The 17,817-nt window shown below is 38.9% G+C and overlaps 1 protein-coding gene across 1 annotated transcript in view; it reads right to left on the minus strand.

The window, feature by feature from the left end:
- LOC136867226 (protein Spindly) overlaps positions 1-17,817 on the minus strand; it is a 177,659-nt gene that overhangs the window by 138,967 nt on the left and 20,875 nt on the right. Inside the window, exon 2 of the mRNA XM_067144366.2 lies at positions 6,163-6,348. Coding sequence (XP_067000467.2) covers positions 6,163-6,348 — 186 coding nt within the window. The remainder of the gene's footprint in view (positions 1-6,162; positions 6,349-17,817) is intronic.

Here is a 17,817-nt window from a genome sequence, read left to right on the forward strand (position 1 = left end):
ACTCCTCTATTCACGTGGCACCACAAAGAAACGATTCCATTATTACCTTTCACACATTGTTGATGTCCGTGAAGATAGGAATGCATCCAAGCAATCGTACTCTAAGAAAAAAGTAGAGCCTTCAGTTTCACAAGTAATATGTCAATGTCTATGCTGTCAAAACTTTACTGTAATCTAGTAGTACCAGAACTGTGACACATCCTCTGTCTATTTCTTGTCGAACGTCCTCAGTCACTTTGAGTAAGGCTGTAGTTGTACAATGTCCTTGTCGGAAACTGGACAGGAAAGGATTAAGGAGATTGTGCGTTTGAAGGTACTCTGACATTTGTGAATGGACTATATATTCTAAAATTTTAGATAAAGCTGATAAAATACGGATTGGATGATAGTCTCCCTCGTTTGAAGGCATTTGACTTTTCGGAAGAGGTAGCACAATAGCCTTCTTCCAGAGAGTTGGATATGTGGAGTATACAGGGTGAAGTGAAATTCGCAGCGCGACTCCTCACATGCCAGCAATAAAAAAATCTCTCACAAAAGTTCGTCCTGCGAGTATGTCTGTCTGTTACGTCATTAGCCCAGAGGCTGGTTGGATCCTCAAATAGCACCACCAAAGGTTATGTGGTTATAAGGAAACAGCAAAAACCAATGGCAGCACTAAAATGAGGCGTACTAGGCAAGACGAGCAGTGAGGTAGTTTGCTGTTGCTTTCCTCACTGGGTCAGAAAGTGCTATTGCAGCACGACTCACCCTATGAGCAACACCTTTCATAACACTCAGATGCACTAGTAGTGTTCTGAATGTCATTACTCAGAGCCACTCATACCCCAGCAGCTTCCATATTGTCACAGCCATGGATGAGACAGGGACTTCGGTAAAAGCTACACTTTACTATGGCCTGTGCCAAGGGATGGATACAAAAGTACTGTATCCATCAAGAAATGGCAGCAGGCAAACCTGGTTTGAGGTGTATGTTTTTTATTTCATAAATGTAGTCCAGGTGGTTTGGTATCTGGCATCTTAATCGTCAACAGCGATTGCAGCGGGTCCTCTAGAAACCATTTGCACTTACATACTACGTTCCTAGAAATGCACGAACATTCGTTTTCATTGGTCAGCTTTTAAAGACGCCCTTTCCATGTCGTGGGCGTGAATTTATTCGCACCACTTCATCTACTAGATACGTTACGTGTTCAGCGTTACTAAATTTTGTAAATGTAGGATACTTGTGACCTAAGAAACGGTGCCTTACTCTATTACAGTATGTAATGTCCGATGGAAATTAGCAAATAAAAAAGTGCGCCTTAACCCAGGATCGAACCCTTGATGTCCTGCATGCTAACCCAAAACTCTATCCACTGCACCAACTGCACAGCACGATAAATATGTGCCGATAGAGGTAGTTACCCTACATGTGGTTACAGTGTTGCCAGACTGCCACTCTTCAACGTTCTTTTTCTGCCGGATATACTTGCAGGACAAACTTTTGTGAGAGACATTTTTTTATTGCTGGCATGTGAGGAGTCGCTCTGCGACACCCGAGTGCGCGAATTTCGCTTCACCCTGTAGAAGAGAGAAATTGATTATATGGGTTAAGGTTGGTAATATAAAATCAAGAATTAGTTTGACCATGTCGGTCCCAATGTCATCAATTCCTTTCGCTTTCGTGCTTATCCTAAGGACTGCTTTTCTGACTTGGACGGGTGTCACGTGACTAAAATAGAATTTATCTCTATCAGGGGTGGGGTGTGTATCGTAATGGTTCATAAGTTTCTGCTGTCGACAGGTCGTACTGCGGAGGAACTAGCAATAAAGTACTCGTTAAGAGCCTCGAGAGGTACTGTAATTTTGTCTTTGTTTTTGTTCTTCGTAAGTCCAAAGTTATTAACAGATTTCCACAATGTCGTCGCTGTTCTACCATTAGGCGTAATTAAACTGTAAGCGTGTCTCAGTTTAGCATTCCGTATTTGTTGTGTTGTCTTGTTTCGTAACTTCCTATCTTCGTCAAACTTTTGTACAGTAGGGTCATTTTTGTACTGTCTGTGGGCGCAGTCTCTGTTTCATTAGTTGTTTAATGTCATCATTTAACCATGGAGAGGGTCCTTTAAATATTCTTGCTCTCCGCTTTGGGGCATGCTTGTCAAATAGTTCAGTTTCTTGGCTGTTAAAGAAGGTGACTTTGTCGTCGAATTTGTTACAGGTCGTTATGTTATGCCAGGGTATGTTGCTTGCGTCCTTGAAGAGTCTATCCTTATTTATATTTTTCAATGGCAGATAGGTAATAAATTACTGGGAGGGTTTCGGTGGCCGGAGGTTATACAAGATGTATATTGCGTCATGTACAGAAATACCAGATACAGAGGTATAACCAACATTGAGAACTCTGTCTGAATCGCTGGTAACTATAAGATCTAATAGTGTGTGCGAATGAGATGTGTGGTGAGTTGGAGAGAAAGGCAAGATGTCCATATTATAGGCTTGAAACAATGTCTCAAGTCGTGTGGTTTTGGGAGAGGTTACGTCAATGAAGTCCGTATTCAAATCTCTCATAATTATTATGTGAGGGTAGTCTGGCAGCAGTTCAGATAAGTCAGCTTCAAAATCTTCTAAGTGGCCTGTATTCGGAGGTTTGTAAACTACTCCTGCAAGGGCTTTAATCCCGTTTGCTGTTATTTTGCGGATGATGTTATTCTCTATAGAGTGATAAATAAGTTACAAGATTGTGAGCAACTGCAACGTGACCTCGAAAATGTTGTGAGATGGACAGCAGGCAATGGTATGTTGATAAACGGGGTTAAAAGTCAGGTTGTGAGTTTCACAAATAGGAAAAGTCCTCTCAGTTTTAATTATTGCGTTGATGGGGTGAAAGTTCCTTTTGGGGATCATTGTAAGTATCTAGGTGTTAATATAACAAAAGATCTTCATTGGGGTAATCACATAAATGGGATTGTAAATAAAGGGTACCGATCTCTGCACATGGTTATGAGAGTGTTTAGGGGTTGTAGTGAGGATGTAAAGGAGAGTGCATATAAGTCTCTGGTAAGACCCCAACTAGAGTATGGTTCCAGTGTATGGGACCCTCACCAGGATTACCTGATTCAAGAACTGGAAAAAATCCAAAGTAAAGCAGCTCGATTTGTTCTGAGTGATTTCCAACAAAAGAGTAGCGTTACAAAAATGTTGCAATGTTTGGGTTGGGAAGAATTGAGAGAAAGAAGAAGAGCTGCTCGACTAAGTGGTATGTTCCGAGCTGTCAGCGGAGAGATGGCGTGGAATGATATTAGTGGACGAATAAGTTTGAATGGCGTTTATAAAAGTAGGAAAGATCACAATATGAAGATAAAGTTGGAATTCAAGAGGACAAACTGGGGCAAATATTCATTTATAGGAAGGGGAGTTAGGGATTGGAATAACTTACCAAGGGAGATGTTCAATAAATTTTCAATTTCTTTGAAATCATTTAGGAAAAGGCTAGGAAAGCAACAGATAGGGAATCTGCCACCTGGGTGACTGCCCTAAATGCAGATCAGTATTGATTGATATTTCTACAAACATGTATTCCGGTTTCTTCTCATACCTGCCTGGTGAATGACCTAACATTTTGGGTTTGAGGATGGTTAAGAAATAGCCACATACCCCTCCACCTCGCTTGTGGGTGCGGTCATTTCTCAGAAGCAAGTAGCCTTCAAGTTGACACAAAGAAGATGGGCTCTTATCTGTTAACCATGACTCAGACACTAGTAGGACATGGAAAACAACTGGGCTGAATATTTCTGTAAGCTCATCCATTTGATTGGTAGCTAATAACCTTTGGCCGTTTATATGACAGATGCGAAGGGCTTTGGGATGTTGCAAGACGAAGTTCTTAAGAATGATAGCGGTACTTTGGTCAGGGTTGGAACTAGAGGGTGGGGGGGAGCGGGGACAGCGGAAGGAAAGGAGAGGGTAGATGGCCTGGTGGCTGCTGAGATAGACAGGTGACGTCAGAGGAATGTGAATTGTGACTCATGACAGTAACCAACCTGGTAGAATGTAAATCACCAAAATAGATAAATAAACATGAGGGGCGAGGAGGAAATTACCGTTAGCTGAAGTACAAGGGTGCAGGTAATGAATCAACTGTGCATGAAATATCCTAATATTTTTAAAATACAACTAAATTAGGGGGGTCTTGTTTAAAATTAATGAAGTATATATTACTTGTAAAGTATTGAAACTATTTAAAAATTAAAAATAAAAATGTTACATTAATAATAATAAAAAATAAGAACGCAAACACACGTATGTATGTTCAGTCCACAGGTATTTAGTTAAATTCAAAAATTAATTAAAATTTAAAATGAAGTGTTACGAATAGGAAAGGTATATACAAATATAGTAATACTGAAATATCAAAGTTACAGTTCAGAATAGTGGGCAATGGAGTTTCATAACTATGGAAAATAATGTTATCTTAATATTTACAATGTGATGTGTTCCATCCGTGTTGTTCGGATTTTGCTGCTGTCTGGTTTGCGAATGATGACTGTGTTAACTGAATGTCAGCTCCTATTTTTCGTGCAACATCCAATACAAGCTGGTCAGTGTCTTCCCCTTCAGTCTCAGGCACACCGAACACTCGCAGATCGTCTCTCCTCTGGTACTACTCGAGGTCATTAGTCTGAGAGATAATTTCTTCTTTAGACAATGTTCTTAGCTCCTCCAAGCTTTGCCTCAGTTGTTCAATTTCAATGTCCTTTAAATTGTTTTCTAAGTTCCTCATTCAAAATCTTGAACTCTGACAGTGCCTACTCCACTCTATTTCAAATTTTAATTTCTATGCTGGCTGCAACCGCATCGGCTAGCACCTTCGCTACGTCCAGCTCCTGGAGTACACGCCAAATAGTGTCCTCCACGCTACGGTTGGCAGCACTTCCTCTGGGCTTGGATGCAGGCATCACGGTACTTCACAAAGCAATCGATAATTTAAAGATAATTATAAAATCGCAGCTTTTTTGTACCTGGTACTTAGCTATCGGTTAAACACACTTCCTCTGGGCTTGGATGCAGGCATGACGGTACTTCACAAAGCAATCGATAATTTAAAGATAATTATGAAACCGCAGCTTTTTCGTACGTGGTACTTAGCTATTGGTTAAACACACTTCACACACGGAACACAAGCACAGTTTCAATGCACACTTCACTGTTTTACTCCTCCTATTTCTACTTTCTCTGGGAGCCTCACAACTCACGTGTTAGCCGCGAGCGAACATCTTCCTGGAATTGCAATGAAGCAGAGGAATCAGCTGAACACATACTTTCCGAATGTGAGGCGCTTGGTAGAATCCGACTCTCCACTCTAGGACTACCAGGTGAAGAGAGAAAAAATCCAAGAAGACCCACCAAGAACAACCTGCAGCTTTGTGAAGGGAGCAGGCATATCTACATGGGAATGAAGGAAAAACAGGGTAGCAAAAGATCTTAGAGGTCGACGCTAATTATGAACTAATATTTAGAGGCCCCATGAAGAAAAGAAGAAGTACTACAGTATTTGGAGTTTCAGAGGTGCCAGAATGCTGTCCCACAGAAGTTTTTTAACGTGTCAGTAAATCTAGTGACATGAGGCTGATGTATTTGAGTACCTTCAAATACCACCGGGCTGAGCCATGATAGAATCTGCCAAAATGGGCTCAGAAGGCCAGCGTTCTACCATCTGAGCTACTCAGCTTGGCAATGGCACAATACCTCACTCTTCTTCTTGTCTAGTATGCCTTAATATAGCACCGTCATTAGTTCATGGGATTTTGCTCTAAACAATTTACTTTTGACACAGCTATTTGAGGTTTCAACCAGCCACTAGGCTGACGATTTAACGGACAATAATTGTATGAAGGGGCACAAGTGCTAGGTTTACTAATTTCTAGGATTATGCAAAATGGCAAGAAGGAATAACTATATTTTTAAAACTGCAAAAACTAAATGAAGACAATTGCAAAAATATTGGAGATACTCACACACAAATAACCCAAGCTAAGGAAATTCCAAAAACCGTAAATTTTAAATTTTCAAACATAGCTGCCAAAAGACTAATGGTATAGCCCCATTAATGCTACCTGGTATACACTGGATGTGCCCCCTAGGAGCCCACACAGTGGTAAATAAAATAGCTATATTTCCACTTGCCTTTTCTCTCCATCGTGTAACCTCCTGAGTGTGCTGTTCCTGAACTCGAATGAACTGCTGAGAAAATTTATTTTCCTTTTCCTTTATAGATGCTTGCAGGAGCTCATTTTCTACTTCTGCTTCTTTAGCTACAGCTTCAGCACGTTTCAATTGTGTTTGTAACTCATACCGCTCCTGTTTCCATTGCTGTGGCAATAACAAAACCAATCAGTGTACTCAAAAACAACACAGAAAAACAGAATGATAAGAATTGGACATCTAAGAATAATAATAATAATTTAATTTCTATAGTCAAATGAAAGGTGCTTCAATGCCGGCAGACACCTTTATTAATGCATTATGAATGACGTATTGTAGACATTGGAGTTTTGTTTGTTGTATGGCATTTGGAATTCATGTTAAATGCTGACACTGTAGCCATAAAAAAAAAAAAAAAAAAAAAAATCAAAATGATGATGTAAACTAGAGTTCTTTAGGTGGGGGAATAACTTTTAAAAACAACACTTCATGAAATTTCATAGCTCTAATGCAGTGTTCCGCAACCAGTATGCCCGCACAGGATGAAAGGTGTGATGAACTTTTAACAATTGAGGAGTTATTGAATGAATACCGTTTCCGAATTTTCCAGTCCCTTTACTATAACCCAGTCCAGGTCTTAGTTCTCTAGAATGCTGCTACAGGTGAGGAACTCACTAAAACCAGCACCATGCGCTATGCTGTTATTGCATAAGGCATGGTTCACAAGCGGAGAGTTAATTTGGTTGGAGAATATGTCAGCGAGTGGAAGGGAAGGATTTGTGAACAGCAGGATATATCCAGAGCCATTCAGTGTAGTAAGTGTATCGCAGTTAGTAAAAGACTGGATATCAGCACTTCGACCTATGTTTCTAAGAATGCCGCCTGCTAAAGGCAATAGATTCATGATACAGAAATTTGTTTAACTTCATTACCATAATGGTGTTGTATCAGGGTCATAGTTCTACACTCCTAACCATGTCCCATTTACCTCCTTAAAGATGAATATTAGCTTTCTCGGTTTTAATTATATGAGGCTACTTAACGTGAGAAAGCCTGGTGTAAAAGCAGACAAAATGGTTGGTGTTCTTTCACTAATAAAATACTTAGAACCTGAAAATGTTGAGTGGTATGAGAAAGTCATGTCTGTATGTAATGATTCTGTAAAGTGTGATGATGCAGCATGTGAAGATGAATCATCATGATTTTGGTCAATGATGTCATATTAGCAGAGTATTTTGAACAAGGAAGTAAAGCAATATCAAAATCTGAATGATATACTTCATGACCTAATTTCTAACTTCATAATCTAATATTTCTAATTTTATTATGTTCCAAGTTTTTGTCAGGTGGAGAGGGGGTGCAGTGACTGTAGCCTATACCTTAGCTGGAGAGAGTACAGTGACTAATCTCTCTCAGCCCTTCTTGCAACAAAGAAAAAAGGTGAATAATAAATAAAGAAAAATCGGAAAATGGCCAGCACACAAGAGAACAAATAAAAATGGAGTGAGACTAGTTGACCTGTGTAAAAACCTTAACTTAACCTCAAAATCTACAAGTTTTAAGAGAAAACCTCAAAAACTCAAAACATAGAAACACCCTGACTATATTAAAGGAGAATGGCTACTGGATCACATCTGCACGGACAAATACCACCACAAAGAGATCTATAACGTCAAAGTCCTTCAGGGAATAGACACAGGTTTAGACCACTACACTGTTAAATAAAACTCACTCCCCAGACAAGACAACAAAAGCAAGCCCCTAAAACTAAAAGAAAAATAGATCCCATCCAGCTAATAAACAATGAACATTCCAAGAAACAAATGAAAAATTACAGATAAACTTGAAGACGCAGTACACAACCTTAAACAAATTGCAGAAGACCTAGCTCCAATTAAACCACATAAAAAACACCAGTGGTAGAACAGCAAATGTGATGAAACAGTGGAGAAAAGACATCAGGCATGGCTATTACATCAGTCCCCAAAACCAGAAATATCCTATCAAAATCTAGTAAAACAAAGAAAAAGAAACTACTCAAGTCTTAGAAGAATAAAAAGACAGCATCATAAGGACACACTACAATTAACTGAAGAAGAATTCAATAAAACGCAATCAAGGGACTACTACAAAACCTTCAGAAAACAGCTCCGAAAATATGAACCGCCGACCCTACTGATGGATGAAAATGGTACGCTGGCTCATAACAATAAAGACAATGCAGAAATTCTGGCTAAATATTTCATCAAGCTTCTAAATTGTACCCTACCGCACGCAAACTCCGGCTCAGGAACACCTCTGCGGAGGTTCAGACCTGCCTTCGGGCAGAACAACCCTTTCCTTACTCTAAATTGTGAAGAACCTACAGAACTCCTTCATTTGGACACCAACACCCCAATGAAAACACCACCAGAGAACATAAATCCCCCCCAAAATAAAGGAAGTCTACCAAGCACTGAATAAATTTAACTACAGGGGAATCTCGCTTCTAGACATAACATACAAAATATTTTGGATAACCATCCTTAATAGGGTAAGTTTACAACTTGAGAAAGAACTAGGAGAATATCAAGGAGGTTTCAGACCCTGGAGGAGCTGTCTTGATCAGATCACGAGTCTAAGTTGATAATGGACTATAACAGAAGAAGAAACAGAGATATGGTGATAACATTCGTAGATTTCAAGAAAGTTTACGATTGCCTCCATAGAGAATCTGTTTAAAATTCGAAGACACCTTGGACTATAACACAAATAAATAAACATGATAAAATTGATTCACACTAACACCAAATCAAAAGTGAAGTTTAGGGGTGAAATACCAGCCATTTGAAATTAAAACTGGATTACGGCAAGGAGATGGGCTCTCACCACTATTATTGTGTTCTAGAAATGGTAATGAAGGAATAGTTTAGGAAATGTCCCCCAAAAATAGAAATTGGCCGAAAAATCAAAACAAACTGCCTGGGTTTTGCCGACGATTTAGAATAACTAGTAGTTAAGATAAAAGAAGAAAAAAAAACAGATATCAGAACTTCAAAATATTGCAAATGAAATATCATTTGAAAAAAAAACAGAAATTATGCGCCAAAAACCAAAACAACTAAAAAAAGTTACCATAAATGGTAATAAAATCAAAATAAACCCTGCCATCCTGGACCCAATGTGTGGGAAGCCAGGCTCTGTCTGTCACAAGCCAGAACAAAGTGGGGAGTGATAGAGGAGTAACACCTCTTTAAAAAACCTTGGTCCAGCTGGCCCGGCTGGTAGTATCTTGTGAGGGTCTCTACCAGGGTTACGGTGAAGATAGTCAACGATTTAGAAGGCGGAAGACGACAATCAAGTCCCAACGGCGGATAAAGCGGATGAACTATCTTCATTCAGCAGCGTCTGTTCTTCAGTGAAGTGGCTGCGAAAGGCGTCTGACTCCAGAGGAGCGGCCTATCGTTGAGCTCCAGGGCTTACAACCTTGGTTCTACTACCGGGAAGGAGTTTTCCGACGCATACTCGTTTGAACAACCAAGCATCATGGAATGTCGTCACAAAAATGACACTACCCCAGGTAGTACCTCGTTGAGGGAATCTACCGCTCCTAAGAGCGCAATCAGGCCTGTGGATTCTGGGGAGCCTGAACCAAGATGCTTTGAGGACGTTACTACACATACAAAAATTCAAGACGAAACAGAAATACTACTTTGGGACGCTGAATATCAATTCACTACTGAAAGTGGGAAAACACAAAGAATTGACGATGATGATGGACAAACACAACATAACCATCTTAGCCATCCAAGAAACAAGATACCTAGATGAAGACATAATGGACATTGAGGGGTATAGGATTTATAAAGGCAAAAGGTCTATGAAAACAGGTAAGAACATGCCTTTACTTGGCACGGCTTTTGTTGTTCATAAGAAGGTTGTTAGTTCAATCATGGACTTCTTCAGCCCCTCTGAGAGACTTTCCATTCTAACTCTCAACTGTGGTAACAAAGGATACACACTGATCAATCTGCATGCACCGATCGATGAGGACAACAGACGTAATCCTGAGAAAGTCGAACAGTTTTGGGACCTTCTTGAAGAACAGTTGGAGAAAATACCATCTAAGAACGTCAAGATCTTACTATTACTATTAAACTTAAACAGCATTCAGAAAAAGAAAAAGGATATGTAAAATTCACCTTTAATAACCCAAAGATTTACAAAATCACCAACTTATTCAAGAAACACAATACCAAGGTAGCCTTCTCTACAAACAACAACACGAAACATAGATTCTTTAGTCATAATAAAGCTAATAAACTTAAAGATGACGAATTCCAGGAATCGGGTATTTTTAAGCTGACTTGTGCTCAATGTAAAAAAACTTACGTGGGACAATCTGGAAGGAACTTCTCAATTATATATCAAGAACACGTCAATGCTGAAAGATACAAAAGATTCTCTGCCATGGGATCCCATATGAAAGAGTCCAACCACAAATTCACCAATATAAAACAGGACCTTCAAATTATCTGTATGATTAATAAAGGTAATCTTATGAACAACCTGGAAAACATTCACATCGTTCTTGATAAACTGGAAAATGGTGAAGAGAATCTCAACGAAAACAACGAGCAAAAAAACATCTTATATGAGACTATTAGCAAATACTTAGAATGAGTAGACATGAAACAGACTAGACGAACGAGAGATATAATCAAACACGACATCGCAGAAGCACAGCTCAATCTCCCTCCTCCCTCACATGTTATTTTAGATGACGATAAAACTCTACTTCCCTTCTCTCCAGAGCTTTCCATGAACTGTCAAACTGTATCACATCGTTACTTCACCAGGTCGCGCTCAAAGACAGACCCTCTAGACAGCGCAGAATAAACATCTTTTCCAAACAAGAATGAGAGGCAAGATGACCTATTCTGATGACCTCCATTTTTATCAAAGGAGTCTCCAAAGAACTTTTATTTGTGCTTATTGTCATAATGTTTTTTTCTTTTCAGTTCTTTATTTATACAGATGAAGAGGACCACTAAGTGGTCGAAACATGTCCTGTAAGTTTTAATTTTATTCAATTTTGCCTGAGGCATTAATAAAGTATCGATTAGGTGGTTATTTATACTTACTTCAAGATCTTACTAAGCGACTTTAACGCTCAGCTGGGAATAGAACCACAATTCAGATCAACAATTGGAAACTATCCTGCTCACGAAATGACTAATAGAAATGGTATAAGACTTGTCAATCTATGTCGTACTTTCAATCTTCAGATAATGTCAACATTCTACAAACACAAGCCAAGCAAACAAAAAACTTGGCGATCACTAGGCAATGTGTGTGGAGAGAAACAGATTGATCATGTAGCAATATCCAGGAGAGCGATTAAGGAAATAATGAACGTTAAAGTGCAGAGAGGTGCCCAGTTTGATTCAGATCATTACCTCTCCAAGATCAAAATTAACTTCATTCCTCTCAATAAGGCCCTGAAACCAAGAAACAGAATTTATAAATACGACCTTGGATAAAAATCAATCAAAATGTCTTAGAACAATACAACCAGCAACTGACATTTGAATCTCATGAATGGACGAACATCGCCTCCAAGATGCAACAAGCAGCTAATACTGCAATCCTGACAGCTAAGAAGAGAAAGCATAGGTGGTGGAATGAGGTGTGTGATGAAGTGCTGACCCAAAGAACAAATGCCTGGAAAAAGTGGAACACGACCAGAAGATCTGAAGATTTCGATGTGCTCCGTGAAGCTCGAAAAGGAGCAGCCAGAACTTTCTGAAGGGCCAAGCGACTATATGAGAAACAGCAGTTAGAACAGATCGATCAGGATTTCCGGAAAAACAATTCCAGAGACTTCTATCAAACATTCAAGACTAATCTAAGATGGTGCCAAGTCCCCACCCTTTGTTATAGAGATGAAAATGGAAAGCTGGACTTGACCAACAAAGAAAACTGCACAATCATATCTCGGTACTTTGAAAACCTTCTTAATTGTGATGAACCAAAAGAAAGATTCCCTGTGTGCGACCCGATCCACAAACTACCCAACTCAACCCCTCCATTTAGGTTAAGTAAATATTCCACCTTTACAATACTGTAAGTTTATTGTCTATTTATTTAAAGAACATTATTAATTATAACGGGACATTTTTCGTCTAACTTGTAGACATCATTGGCCGTAAGATATTTAAGAAAAAGCACAAAAAAGACAAGGACAGAACAACACATTAAAATAAATCGGGTTGCCGAACACGTCAACCAAAATAGCGAGCATGTTCCAGATTGTTCCAAGTACGAACATTCAAAAGCTGTTGATGAACAAAATTAAAATCATACACGAGACAATACAGTAAAGCTTGTTGTTAAATTTCTTCTTGAGGGTGCCGTTGACATGCAGCATTCAGATGCGTCGGCAAAAGCTGATAATGAAGTGCATAATGTTATTTGTAGCAGAAAAAAGATGATCAACGAGCATGTGTAGGGAATCCAGTGAGAAGATGTAAAGAACGTCATATTGGTGCAAGGTTGACATTTCTTATTAAAACTCGGTGGAATATCAGATCGTATGACGTACGTAAAAATACAGTGGACAGCCCTAGAATGAGAATAAAGATTATTATAAAAATTGAAAAAAAATTGAAATTAAGCAAGAAGATTGTGGCACATCTGATTACTTGCGTTCTCGCTTCTCTTCAACTTCGGAAGTGAATTTGATCCATGGATCGATTTCATTTAACTGTTCGAGAACGATGTCACCGTTGGAGATGTTATGATCTATTATGGCAAATATATCATCGACATAGAGCGTCCAGAATACAATACGAGGTGTGTTCAAAAAAAGACCGAACTTTGTAAATTGCGCGCAAACCGCAACATTGAGCGAGTTGTGACTGTGGCGGCGCCTAGCGGCAACTTCTGACAACAGACCGCTGCTTTCCGCATTCCATTGCCTGCATTATCAGTTGAGTTAGAGCCTCTGAAGTGATTGCGTGTGTCACATGTTCGTCGAATTCTATAATGAAACAGCTTGAGGAACAACGCGTGTGCGTGAAGTTCTGCTTCAAAGTTGGGAAAACGTTTGTGGAAACATTTGAAATGTTGAAGCTAGCATACGGGTTACGATGTCGAAACCAAAAGGCCATCATCACAGTGGGTGGGGAAAGCACGAATGAGTCGTTCAAACATCAAGGTGATGCTGATTGTGTTTTTTGATTGGAAAGGCATTGTCCATCACGAGTTTGTACCCCGAGGCCAGACAGTGAACAAAGAACTGTACCAGAATGTTTTAACGCATTTGAGAGATGCTGTGCGCAGGAAGAGGCCTGAACTGTGGGAAAACAAATCCTGGATGTTGCACCATGACAATGGCGAGCACATGCCTCTCTCTCGGTCCGCAGTTATCTGGCAAAACACCAAATTCCTGTTGTGCCCCATCCGCCCTATTCTCCCGACTTGGCTCCAGCAGACTTTTTCTTATTCCCCAAATTGAAAACCACATTGAAAGGACATCGTTTCCAAGACATTGAAGAGATCAAGGAGAATGCGAGGAGGCAACTTCGCGCCATCAAAGAAAATGCATTCCAGGAAGCATTCCAAAAGTGGAAGAAACGTTGGCAACACGCTGTTGATAGTGCAGGGGACTATTTTGAAGGGGACAGCCTGTGAAATGATGTAAGCTACATAATCAAGTTTTTCTAGCCACAGTTCGGTCTTTTTTTAAACACACCTCGTACCTTTAATTTTATTGTGAATTTTAGAATTTTCCAAATAGCCTAAATAAATTTCTGCCATTATTCCTGAAGCTGGGGAGCCCTTAGGAAGACCGTTCTGCTTGTAAATTTTACCATTAAAGGTAAAATAATTATTGGAGGTTACAAATTCTAAAATATTTAGGAATTCTTCTGTTTCTTGTAAGCTTAATTTTCTGTGTTTTAGAAAGTTGTCCTTGATGATCTTTAAAGTTTTTTTGACCGGTAGGTTAGAATACATGTTTTTTATGTCAAAGGAGTTGAAGTTAATAATTCTTTAAACTTCTTAGATATCACTATCAACAACAGCTCCAATAAATTCTCTTACACTATTTTCAGGAAGCCCACCCAAACTGTTAATACCATTCGGCAAGATTCGATACATCCAGAATCTCAAAAAAGAGCAACCTTTTATAATTTGATCCACAGATTCTATCATATCCCCTTATCTGATGCAGATCGTAAAAAAGAACTCGACTCCATTCTCTTAATAGCGAGTAAAAATGGTTTTAGTAAGCATTTCATTGACAGGATAGTCAACAAAATTGTCGTCAACAGACCCAGTTCAACCCTTTTTAGAGAAACAAAAAGAAAAACAGACAACTATGCCTCTTTCACCTATACCAATAATAAGATTTACGAAATCACCAACGTTTTTAAGAAGCATAAGGTCAACATTGCCTTTAAAACAATTAACAATAACATTAATCTCTTTTACAACCACCATAAAATCAATAACACTATGAACAAATACAATAAATCAGGTGTATATAAGTTGAATTGCAATCAATGTTCCGCGAGCTACATTGGGCAAACCGGAAGAGGCTTTTTTATCAGATATAAAGAACATGTCAACGCTGCCAAACATAAAAGATACTCCGCCATGAGCACTCATATGACAGAGTCCAATCATTTCTTCACTTCCATAGAACAGGACCTAAAATTTCTTTATTTTCATAATAAACACAGTTTACTGAACATTTTAGAAAACATTTATATTAACATAGATCAAAAACGCAACCCCACTCACAATTTAAATGAGATCTCAGAAACTATGAACGTAAATTTTGAGGCATTACTCAACAGTTCCTATTTTGACAAACATTCAAACAAGCTTCCACGTGATCGCTCCCTGTCTATTGATTCCAACCTTCCCCTAATTTCCCCTCACACCAGCTCCCATCACACACGTCCTCCATAGTTCATCCTCAGTCAGCAAAAAAAAAAAAAAAAATTACTCTTTGAGAAGCGAGAACGCAAGTAATCAGATGTGTCACAATCTTCTTGCTTAATTTCAATTTTTTCAATTTTTATAATAATCTTTATTCTCATTCTAGGGCCGTCCACTGTATTTTTACGTACGTCATACGATCTGATATTCCACCGAGTTTTAATAAGAAATGTCAACCTTGCACCAATATGACGTTCTTTACATCTTCTCACTGGATTCTTTACACATGCTCGTTGATCGTCTTTTTTCTGCTACAAATAACATTATGCACTTCATTATCAGCTTTTGCCGACGCACTTGAATGCTGCATGTCAACGGCACCCTCAAGAAGAAATTTAACAACAAGCTTTACTGTATTGTCTCGTGTATGATTTTAATTTTGTTCATCAACAGCTTTTGAATGTTCGTACTTGGAACAATCTGGAACATGCTCGCTATTTTGGTTGACGTGTTCGGCAACCCGATTTATTTTAATGTGTTGTTCTGTCCTTGTCTTTATTGTGCTTTTTCTTAAATATCTTACGGCCAATGATGTCTACAAGTTAGACGAAAAATGTCCCGTTATAATTAATAATGTTGTTTAAATAAATAGACAATAAACTTATGGTATTGTAAAGGGGGAATATTGACTTAACCTAAAAGTATACATACGACAATACGGACTTTACGATGAAATTTATTTTATGTAATCAACCCCTCCTTGTAAAGAGATCAAACAGATTACAGACAGCTTAAAGAATAATAAGGCAGCTGGTGAAGATTCGATAGTGGCAGAACTACTGAAGCTGGCAAATGATGAAACTCTAGATGTACTAGTCAAGCTTTTTGAAGATATCTGGAGAACTGGGGTGATACCAACTGAATAGCTGTCAGCACTAATCCACCCTTTGCACAAGAAAGGTGACAAAAAGAATGTCAACAACTACAGGGGCACCTCATTAGTATCTGTTCCCTATAAGATTTTCTCCAAAGCAGTTCAGAACAGAATTGAAGCTCACCTTGACCAGCAGATTGAGGAATATCAGGCTGGCTTCAGAAAAAGCCATTCGTGCCCAGAACAGATATTTAACCTGAAGAGCATCATAAGGTACAAGAAGACAGGAGGACACAGTTACGTGGTTGTGTTTGTTGACTTTCAGAAAGCAAACGACTCCATTGACCGCGAGTCATTAATGAATATTTTGGAAGAGTTTGGAGTAGACGATACGTCAAAAAATTTGATCAAACAAACTCTAACCAACACAGTGTCGAAAGTAAAATTTATGGGTGAGATCTCAGAACCGTTTACAATCAGAACGGGTGTCAGACAGGGAGATGGACTATCCCCACTCCTCTTCAACTGTGTTTTGGAAAAAGTCATTCGAGAGTGGAGGAAGTTGTTAGACCAAGAAGAAACAAAGGAAGATCAGTTCAGACTTGGTTCTAAGCACAAAGGGGTGTACGTTGACTGCCTGGCCTTTGCGGATGATCTGGCAATTTTTGCCAACAACATAGATTCAGCAGTCAACAAGATCAATAGGCTGTCAGAAGTTGCTGAAAAGGTAGGACTCCAGATTTCTGTTCCAAAGACAAAATATATGACAAACATCTGTGATGGACCAGAATGGATGATCACTAATCTTGGAAAAATCGGTCGAGTCAAGAATTTCAGATATCTTGGTGAAGTCATCCACCAGAATGGATTAGAAGAGGAAGCAATCAATGTCAGGATGAGGAAGTTAGACCAGGCATACCAAATGACAAAGAATATCTATAATAAAAAGTCTATGAGTATAGGGGCCAAGTTCCAACACTATAACACAGTTGTAAAACCTGAGGGATTATATGCGTCTGAAACTTTGACCTTAAGTTGTAAAGGTCAAGCTGACCAGCTGGAAAAAAGAGAGCGCAGGATACTAAGAAAAATCCTAGGTAATAAGTGGGTTGATGGACAGTGGCGAATGTGACCAAATGAGGATTTGTATAGCAAGACAGAACCTCTCACAGCGTCAATTAAGAAGAGAAGGCTATTATTTTACTGTTATCTCTTGAGGATGACTGATGATCGGCTAACAAAAAGAATATGGAATTTTATTCAATCTAAGGCAACAAGGCCGAGATGGTTCCAGGAATGCGAAAAAGATCTGAGGCAGATTGGTATTTCAGACCAAGAAATTCATGACAGGAACACATTCAGAAGATTGGTGAACAACTATCAAGGTTTCCAAATGGCATCAACTTCCAGAAGACGGAAAGGACCTTTGTCTGATGAGCATAAACAGGCACTCGTCGCTGGGGTCAGAAGATACTGGCAGGAAGTCAAAGCCGGAACAAGAACAAGACCTAGACGCTGAAATGAAGTTGGTTGTTACCACGCAGTCCGTAGAGGCTCAACTCAATGTATTAAAAAAAAAATCAAAATAGTAACTCACTTTAAATATCTTGAAGAAGTAATAACATATAACCTTAATGAAAAAAATCTCAATTCAAGCACAAATAAATAGATTAGCTAAAGCATAAAAATCAACATGGAATATCTACAAAAAGAAATGTCTATCAATAAATGCAAAAATAAAACACTACAATACAGTTATAAAACTGGAAGCTATATATGCAGCAGAAACACTTTTTCACCTGAATAAACAATCAAAGACTGACAGACTTCAGCAA

This window comes from Anabrus simplex, chromosome 3 (genome assembly GCF_040414725.1).
Source record: "Anabrus simplex isolate iqAnaSimp1 chromosome 3, ASM4041472v1, whole genome shotgun sequence".
NCBI classification, from domain to species: Eukaryota; Metazoa; Arthropoda; class Insecta; order Orthoptera; family Tettigoniidae; genus Anabrus; species Anabrus simplex.